The sequence below is a fragment of the Amphiura filiformis genome, chromosome 6 (genome assembly GCF_039555335.1).
Source record: "Amphiura filiformis chromosome 6, Afil_fr2py, whole genome shotgun sequence".
Lineage (NCBI taxonomy): Eukaryota > Metazoa > Echinodermata > Ophiuroidea > Amphilepidida > Amphiuridae > Amphiura > Amphiura filiformis.
Genome location: NC_092633.1, coordinates 53,352,499 through 53,362,954, shown reverse-complemented (window position 1 = coordinate 53,362,954; position 10,456 = coordinate 53,352,499). Strand labels below are relative to the sequence as shown.

The window sequence follows — 10,456 nt, the reverse complement described above, 5'->3', positions numbered from 1 at the left end:
ACAACATGGCTTGATGTATACAAATTGATTTATGATGTTGATTGGCTCAAAGAGCGTATTGTTGATTGCCTTAATTTACTTCAAGTATTATTTTGTCCACAATTTCTGACAGTATGGAACCATGGTGCATCAGGTTGGATGCGATCCTGAGTTGATCCTACACTGCTTGCTGTTTCAGTCACAGTCTAAGCCTGCAACAAGTGGTTCACAATCAGTGGATGGTATACTGGTTGTGGTATTAATTCTAATTCACAAGAATCAGATATGCACTTGGAAATGGCCAAGGTTGCAGATTTCTGAATAAGTTTGCTGTCAGGAATGTGGACAATTACAAGACCCAACCCAAGAATATTCCATCAAATTGCCATACCCCAATCACATACAACTGAACGAGACATTTTATTAAACGCAGGAAAGTCGGTTGCAAAGGAGAACAGCGAGGATTGCGACATGTTTTCCAGTCCAGGTGAAAGGTCACACAATTTATTAAATTTCGTACTCTCGCACATACGCAGTTTAACAGTTCAATTAGTACATGTACAATGTCACTGAAAATCAAGATGCCTGGAGCAGACCGGCTGAAAGGGCAGGCCGCTGCTTGCCTTTCTGTGGCTGCCGCTAAATGTAGGAAGATGGAATATCATTTTTCCGGTGAGTATGTAATAATTGTTTATATGCTGGATCTATATGGTAATCATAGTATTTTAATTTAAAGTCAACTTATCATTATATTGCATTTTATGATTTCATCGGCGACATCGATGCATTTCCTCCGCCCTATGAATTTCTTGTTTCATGCATCATGTTTACGATGTCGATGATGCAGCTAAGCAGCTTTCGTTCAACTTCAAAATAAAGAAATTATGTTTACTTTCAGTCGATCATTCAGTTCAGTCAGTGAAAATGAAACAAGGCCTCGAAAATCGGATGTTTATATTGTTTGTTTAATATGATCATCAAATCAATAATATCCCGTTCTCCCCAGCGTTTTCCTCATCGTGAGAAGAATGATGAACCGCCAATGATTGCATTGTTAAAAAGCCAAATCCGAGTTGAACACATACTATTTCATGAATCAGTGACATGACAGCAGCAGCGAGTCCGCGACTGGTCACTGGCACTGTTGATGGTCCAGAACTTGAGGAATTTGTCTCTGTAGTGCCAGTAGAAAGATGGTGGGTGGAGAAAACTAGTTGCCCTTAGGTCAACTATATGGTCCAATTAAGAAAGGATTCAAAGGAATGACAAACTGAGGTCCCAATTGTCATTCTAGACTGACACTGTCAAGGTCGCTAAGGAAGCAACCTACACTACATTCATACGACCAACAGTTGAGTACGCTTCTTCAGTATGGGACACTCACACCCAGTGGAACACTAAGAAAGTCAAACGTACAGGTGATTACAACAGGACAAGCAGTGTCACCGCCATGTTGCAGAAACTCAACTGGTCATCTCTTCAGGAGTGGGACGACAAACTTAAACAGCAGATGCTGGTTTATTTCCTACATGACAGAGCCAGGACATATTATTGGTCATTGGCAAAACCAGTCAAAAGTAACTATAGCCTGTCAGTGCAAGCACTGCGTAAAAGATACAGCTGTGAACAAAGAAGAGAGCAGTATCGAACAACATTGAATGAAAAAAGAAGAAAGAAAGGAGAGTCAGTATCTGATTTGGCTGATGAAATCCGCATGCTGACTGTCGAAGCATACCCAAATTTGACAGAATTGGGGAAACAGGAAATTGCTTATAAAATGCATTCAAACAAGCTGTAGACTCAGAACTTGGACAGAGGCTGTAGTAATATGGAAGAGGCAGCAATAGTGGCAGAACAGTACGAAGCCATCAGAGGTACGGCTAATATGTATTCCTATCCCCCTCCCAATAATAGGTATCCAGCACCGGTACCCCGCCCATTTGCAGGTTGCACATGTTTTTTCTTTATAAAATGAATGTATAAGTTCAATAATGCGAATCTGAGTTTTATATCATGGAAATCATCCTATAAATCCATATCGATAGATAGCGGGAGTTAATGGGGCATATGAAGGTTTGAGTACATTAACACGACTAGAAGCGTTCACACTATAATACTCTACAGGACTGCATGCATTTTACCGTTAGATTTCTCATGCAAGACACACTTAGGCAAAATGCCCAGAGCACAGGAATACATTATAAAAGCCCCAGCATTGATTGGGCCAGTTTACAGCTTTTTCCACAGGAGATGTTTTTTCTCCTACTTTTTCTCAAAATTAGACCGGGATTTAATAATTTTGTTTATTAAATTTTTGCAATGGCACAGATCTGGGTCTTCGGAATTACCGAGCGTATGTCGGGACGAATCATTCTATATCCCGTAGAAAAACGGGACGCAGATACGTTATTTCCAATTATAGAGCATCATGTACAGCCTAGAAGCCTTTTCAGATGGGTGTGCGGCATACCAGTCACTCATTGATCGGAGTGGGTGGAATGCACGAAGTGACCAGTGGAATTTATATGAGGGAATTTGGCAACACGGAAATCGTTGTTTCCCCTGAGGTGAAAAAAGTCAGATAATGCCGACGATGCTTACCATGAAAATTCTATAATATCACAGGCCCGGATGCTTTCAGAAGGAGGCAATGTTTATGGAGATGAACAAGATATACATACAATGAGGGAGACCATAGTCAGTAAGATGCGGAAGTCAAGTGAAAACTTAAGATGTCGAAGAAAATGATATGCTAATACTTCACTTTGGTAGTGTTCTCCTGAGCAAAACAGGAAAAGCGCGAAGATACTGCATGAGCAAAAAAAAATGTGTCAACTGGCATGTCTTCTTTTTAAAGTTCGCCAGCTTCAAGGGCACTCAAATATAACCCTCCAGGAATGTCTCTCTCCAACAAATTTTTACCAAAGAGTTGTGCCAACCTTGGGAAGAAACAACCATAATGGAGTTAGCACAACAAAAGGTGCATCATTAGGGCTACACCTGGGCCATAGCTTAATCAAATGCTGCTTTCTGAAACGATGAAGAGATATTTGTCTTGTTGATGACGTGATGAAAGACGAGGCTGACAACTTCAATGAGCTTTTCCAAACTGAATGCACTGACAAAATTTCTAGCCAGTCGCTTCAAACATTACAAGAGAGGAAATACACCAAGTAGAGAAAAGTTAACAAAAACAGAAGACCTGTAGCTTTTGAAGGCACACAAAGAAAAGAGTTTAAATGCATATGCTGAAACGATACCCATCTGCAGCAGCTTGGAGAGCTTTGTCCAAGTCTATGACATGTACTAATCACAGTTTTCAACTAGTGGCGGGGTGGCGAATTGGCAAATATGCGACTGAACTGTCTCTTTGACAGAGACAGTGGTGGAGGTGGTCAGTTTCTAGAACTGAATCGCGACGGTGGGTGATCAACGGGGCACCGCTTGACAAGATTTTTTGTTTAAAAACAAAAGTTCTCGCACTGTCCCTGTCCTTTTTTGCCGCCAAATTAATTCACTAACCTTCCGTGCTAAGGTTTGCTTTTGGGCTTGTGAGTAGTGTTTGGTGGGGTCAGACAAGGCAATTTTTTCCATCTTTTGATATTGTAAATTTGTATATTTCAATATTTAAAACTTTATTTATTTATTTATTTATTTATTTATTGCCTTCTTTGTTACTTTTATGCATATCCCAGTTGAGGAGAATATTATTGTGTTTTCTTGAACTTTAAAGTAGGTTAAAGCAAGTGACCAAAAATAGTTAATACATATCAATATCATCAATTTGTCTTATATATCTTTTTAATGCAATTACCTGATTACTTATCATACTTTCTGTTTCACCTTAATCATTTCAGAGCCGTGAATATTGGAATGCGAGCCATCGGCAGAGGGAATTCAGCAGCCACAACGGTTACGGTTCGCTATCTCTAAGGTTCGCTATCTCTAAGGTTCGCTATCTCTAAGGTTCGTTATCACTAATTACGAAAGAGGTCCGCTATACCTAAGGTTCGATATCACTAATTTTGAAAAAGGTTCGGTATTTCTAAGGTTCGATATCACTAATTTTAAATAAGGTTCGCTATCTCTAATTTTAAATAAGGTCCGCTATCACTAATTTATTGAAGGTTCAAGCTATCTCTAAGGTTCGCTATCACTAATTTAAAATAAGGTCCGCTATCTCTAATTTTAACAATCCGGTATCCCTAAGGTTCGCTATCTCTAATTTTAAATAAGGTCCGCTATCTCTAAGGTTCGCTATCTCTAAGGTTCGCTATCTCTAAGGTTCGCTATCACTAATTTCAAATAAGGTTCGTTATCTCTAATTTTAAATAAGGTTCGCTATCTCTAATTTTAAATAGGTTATATCTCTAATTTCAAATAAGGTTCGCTATAGCGGTCCTTATTTAAAATTAGAGATAGCGGACCTTATTTGAAATTAGAGATAGCGGACCTTATTTAAAATTAGAGATAGTGGACCTTATTTAAGATTAGTGATAACCTTATTTGGAATTAGTGATAGCTAACCTTAGAGATAGCGAACCTTAATTAATTAGGGATAGCGAACCTTAAACAAAATTAGTGATATCGAACATTAGGTATAGCGGACCTTTATTGGAATTAGTGATAACGAACCTTAGAGATAGCAAACCTTCAATAAATTAGTGATAGCGGACCTTATTCAAAATTAGTGATACCGAACCTTATTTGAAATTAGTGATAGCGAACCTTATTTTAAATTAGTGATATCGAACCTTAGAACTAGCGAACCTTATTTTAAATTAGTGATATCGAACCTTAGAAGTAGCGGACCTTTTTTTAGGTATAGCGAACCCTTTTCTCTATTAGAGATAGCGGGATTCTGATCTCCATAGACTTTACACGTTAGTGATAGCGAACCTTAGAGATAGCGAACCTTAGAGATAGCGGACCTTAGAGATAGCGGGATGTCACCGCCACAACATTGGCTGCTTTTCTACAACTTCCTCCAGCCTCCCATAGGTCGAAAGCCATGGTGCAATCATACCAAATCTATTATGTCTCATGTAAGTAGTAGGTGTAAGATTCTTAATATATAATGGTAAATGTAACAATTACTGTACTTCCAATGTTATTTAAAGGAGAATTTCGTGATCCTAGCATCCTCTTTTTATGACATTTTTCAGTAGATATCCATGAAAAAAGCTTATTTCCAAAATTTCAGTTGATTCCGATTTTGCGTTTTGCGAGTTATGCATGATAATGTGTATTACACTGCTCATAGACAATGTGTTGTAATTTCGTTCTGGTGCACCAGAACGAAATTCAAATTTGGCGATATTTTTGCTAAAAGAATTAATCTGCAAGAAATATTTGGTACATAAACATTATGTAGCCAGAGGTATCCAGTGGTGTAAAAATCTCAACTTTTTTTGGGAAAAGTGGGGGATGAGGCTGTGGATCATGAAATGCCCCTTTAAATGATAAAAAACACTTTAAAGAAACCATATGACAAAATTTGGGATGATTTATTAATACTTCAATTTGAAGTCACTAAATTCAAACAAAATCGGGAGGAAAATCAGTAGCTCAATAATTAATACTATATTGGCGATGGTAAAGGCTCTAAAATCTAGACAGCCATTTTGTTATACAACATAATTACGAGACATCAGGAAGATGAGGGAGTGGGTTATCCTCTTTTTTGAAGTTAGTACACTGAAGATCATAACACTGTTATTCCAAGCTTTTACACACAAGCTATGCATGTAGTACCACATCATCTTGTGGGAGCCTCCTGTAGATGGATAAGTCTATATTGGCACACCTGTTAGCTTATGCATTCGTGGTAAACATATCTGGTACCCCCACAGAGAAATGCGGAGTATAATGAAAACAATGACATAATGACCAGCAAATGTAGAAAAGCATCCGAATGATATGATTGCTATTTGAACCAATCAAAATATAAAGTTTTCTTTAAAGTTTTGAGAAATATTCAATTCTTTTTCTGCGTGGTGGTAGATATTGATGAGAAAGTAAAATCCTGAAAATTTGAGCTTCATACAATATTTCGCTTTCCCGTGGCATCAATTTGAAATTTAGGGGATCAGCGTAAAATGTGTCGCAACGCCGAAAGACGATGTTTGGAGGTCCATAAATGTATAAAGGGAACCCCCTACAACTTTGAAAAGTATGTATCCTGTGGTACTTAATTGACAATAATATTACTCACTATTTCTTATTATTACTATTAAGAATACATGTCATTATATAAATTTAATACTAATTGGTAGGCCTAGGCCTATCCAATTTTTTCTTCACAAAAATTTGGAATGAATTAAATAATTAAATATTTAATTCATGCAAATTGAAATGACCGGGCTCACGCCCTTAAGGGCCCCCCTGGCCAAATTTTCATTTTCTTAAAATACTTATAAAATATTCATAAGACCCCAGGCACAAGGAAAGACATTTATTCAAAGTGGTTTTTTTTGTGTGTGTCATTTCAGATCATTGGTATGCTGATCCAAAGCCAACATTTGCACTGATTGAAGCCATTAGAGATGCCATTGACATTTCCGAGAACTTAACCTACAGAAAAGACTTCCTACCAATCCTGAAAACCATGGGCTTGAAAGAACCCAAAATAGCTTTAGCGACGTTGTTGTCAAAGATCAAGCGTAAAGCAGCGAAAGCTGAAAAGACTGGCAACTGGATGGAATTGTGCACTGAAATGAGTGATCTCACAACACAAAGAGACTTGATAGGACCGTCATGTGAGTTTGCATCTATAACACCGCAGTTGCTGCAGGAAGGAGATGCAATTTCTGACACTGAGATCACTAATCGCATCATAGCTGAATTATACCAGTACCGCAGAACAAGATCGATAAAATGGAAAACAGTTTTGGAAGTGTGGTGGCCAAAACTTTTTCCTGTGCAGCTAGACACTCCACCCATGGGAACAGTTATCAATAGTTGGGAGAGTGTTGTAAAGAGAAAGACACTCCTTATTAGAGATTCATCCAAGATAATGCAGGACAATTTTCTTAATGCTGTATATGTTCATCCTTCACCAAAGCCAGTAAAGTATTCCATTGACATTGTTTTAAAAAAGAAGATTGTTTTAAAAAAGAAGTTTCACTTTTTAAAGACTATTTGCATATCTTGAACCTATTTGATCTCCGACAGCTAATCACCACAGCCACTCGTCTTACTGATACAACATCAACTTGTATTGATCATATTCTCACTAACAATCCTGAGAAGATGTGTCAATCTGGTACGATCAGTATTGGTCTCAGCGATCATCTCCTAATATTTTGTACTCGAAAAGCTGTCAGAGGTCAGGTAGGTCAGCATAGAGTTATGCTGATCTTTACAAACAGTACTGTAAAGTTAGAAACAAAATTCAAAGGGATATTAAAAGAGCAAAAGCTGAGTATTTTAGTAGTAAAATTGATGAGCATAAAAATAACCCCCAAAAACTTTGGCAGCAGTTGAAAGCCCTTGGCTACAGTACTAAAACTAAAGAGCAGTGCAAAGTTGTTTTGGAAATTGATGGTGAAACTTGTTTTGATTCTACTAAAGTTGCTGATCACATCAACACTTTTTATACCACTGCTGCTAGTAACCTTGTCAAAAAGCTTCCTCTCACTAAAAATGAATTCAGCACTGACTCAAAAAATTCCAGAAGTTTTATTCTGATAAAGGTATCACTGAATGTAGTTTTAAACTCTCTCCTGTTACCACTGATTTTGTCTTTTCTGAATTGTGCAAATTACATCCTAATAAAAGTACTGGATTGGACAACATTCCTGCTAAATTTCTAAGGGATGGGGCTTTTGTCCTGAAAGATCCTATTACTTCTATTATTAATTTGTCTATTTTAACCAATTCAGTTCCTGTTGAATTGAAGTGTGCACGTGTCACCCCACTATTTAAAAAAGGTAGTAGATCAATGGTTGGTAACTATAGGCCCATCAGCATACTAAGTGTAATCCCAAAGATTCTTGAGAAGTCTGTGCACAATCAACTTTACCAGTATTTAACTGACCATCATCTTCTTTATTCCCATCAATCTGGTTTTAGAGGTACTTACTCTACCGACACTTGCCTTATTCACCTCACTGATCACGTGCGTACACAGATTTCTCAAGGCAATTACACTGGTATGGTGATGTTGGACCTACAGAAAGCCTTTGACACGGTCAACCACGATATTTTGTGCAATAAGCTCCGTGCAATGGGGATTGAATCAGTAGATTGGTTTAGGTCTTACCTAAGTGAGAGACAGTAGATAGATAGTCTGTGTTAATAAATCCAACTCCAAACCTATGGCAATTACATGCGGTGTGCCCCAAGGCAGTGTCCTGGGGCCACTTTTATTTCTCTGCTACGTCAACGACATGCTGATTAGTGTTGACTGTAAGCTTTTACTTTATGCAGACGATAGTGCATTGCTTAAAGAAATACACACATCGAGGGTTGACAAACAGAAGGCCTTAACTCACTTTTAGCCATTTTGAGATTTTGGTACCAAAATAATCTGTAATACCCACAGATTCTTAAAATCATAAGCCTTAACTCAATTCAACTTCCTATTGCATCTATAGCACAATAATACTTGGTCACATCTCAATGCAAAATATTATTTTTACTCATTTTTCTCAAAAAGGCACTTTTTGAGTTAAGGCCTTCTGTTTGTCAACCCTCGACATATGAAAATGGTGCCTACACCAGTGACATACGAGTTGTTGCTGTATCAGGTATATGGCTTTTGAACAGGTGCTTCTTTCAAAATATGTTGCAAAAGAAGCTATTAAACAAAGCCAAACACCTGTCACACTTCTGACTGATGGTACCAGCAAAAAGCATCAGTCCTATGTGACTATGCTCGACACGGGAACTTATGGCATAGGCCTTAGTGATGTTCAAACAGAGACTGGAGAGACACTTCTGGAAGAGGCCATCTTGGCATTGACTGAACTGCTTAGTTTAGATGAGCTTGACAAAGCTGAAACTCAACACCAGGCAACACAACTCTTATTGAAGGTGAAGAACACAATGACAGACCGTTGTGTTGTCAATAAGAAATTTGTGAGGTTGCTGGAGGACTGGCGCGAAAAAAACACTTTCAGTGACAACTGTTTGGAATGGTCTCAGTGATGAGGCTAAGGATGCAATGACAACAATAAATGATTTGTACTCTGGTGCAGCTTTAAAGGAGTGGGAAAAAGTTGAGTCACCTACAGGCAAACTTGGCCGCGAAAAACACATCACTTGGCATCGAAAGGAATCGGCAACATTCCTCGCCATACGAACAGTATGTGAAGCGCATGGTCCTGATGCAAGTGAACTAGCAGGTACCCCAAAGGAATTTACAGGACATTTAGCAGAGTTGGGGGAACACAGTCATCTTAAAGCATACAGAGGAAATCGCTTTAACATACCTTTCGAAAATGGTGCTGCGGTGTATTATCACCACCATCATGATCACATCACAGGTACACATTCATCTCTACCGATACATAAGCAAAATAACCAACTGTCATGCTCTGTCAAATATGACTTACAAGATCCAATTATAATTGGAGGCATTAGATGTATGGGAATCATCAATTCCCATATCACTAAACCCATCATGCGTATGCTCAATAACAAGAACATTAATGTCATGCAAACTAGTGGGTTCTACACTCGCCTTCAGGAATGTGTGAAAGTATGGATGCAAGATCCTCAACCACTTCTAGATGACAGTGCACTGATGTTCGACGATTTCATCCCAATCAAAGACAATGTGAATAATGCGCTGTATGACACGGTGGATGAGGAGATAGAGTTTAACACTCGACAAGCTCTCTCTATAGTTCTCCACAACATGTATGTGTGTATAACTAGACAGCTGGAAGATCACTTGCCTGGTGGGAAATTCCATAATCCAGCTAGCTCTCTGCACCAGGAGACACAGTCTTGTCCAAAGGATAATGTAGCGTCAGAAAGAATGTTTGCTGGACTGGACTATTTCAAAAGAAAGAGTCCCAACATGTCAACATTTGCCATGCAGGGTATTCTTTTCTGGACCCAAAATAAAGTGAAACAATTTCTCGATAACTGTACAGATGATAAGCAGGACATGTTAATCAAGAAAGCGTCAAGACAGCAGAAGGACATGAAGAGGGAATATCAGGACAAAGTAAAGCAGATCAAAAGAAAAAGGCACGAGGAAGCTGATACAAGAAAGAGATAGCAGGAAGCAAAGGCAAAGAAACTTGTCGCCTTAACTGTAAGCAATACAGCCAATGTAATGGAAGTATGTGGCAGAATTTGTAAAACTGTGCAAGATGTGGATGAGTTGGTCACTGAGAAACTTCAAACTGGAGAACCTGCAGTCAGAGAAGCTCTCCTGAACCAGATTCGGTATTATAAGCCAGTCAATCGGGGTCTCTGGTAAAAGGCTCGCTCTTTTTTGTTTCGTCAAAAGGACAACCTCTAA

At 38.5% G+C, this 10,456-nt stretch overlaps 1 protein-coding gene across 1 annotated transcript; it reads left to right on the top strand.

Moving 5' to 3' along the window:
* Nucleotides 1-1,807: 1,807 nt before the first annotated feature.
* LOC140154607 (uncharacterized) lies at nucleotides 1,808-9,129 on the top strand. Its single transcript, XM_072177175.1, has 3 exons — nucleotides 1,808-1,893; nucleotides 6,418-7,098; nucleotides 8,715-9,129. Exons 1-3 carry the CDS (start codon nucleotides 1,808-1,810, stop codon nucleotides 9,127-9,129), a joined length of 1,182 nt encoding a protein of 393 aa, XP_072033276.1.
* Nucleotides 9,130-10,456: the final 1,327 nt, after the last annotated feature.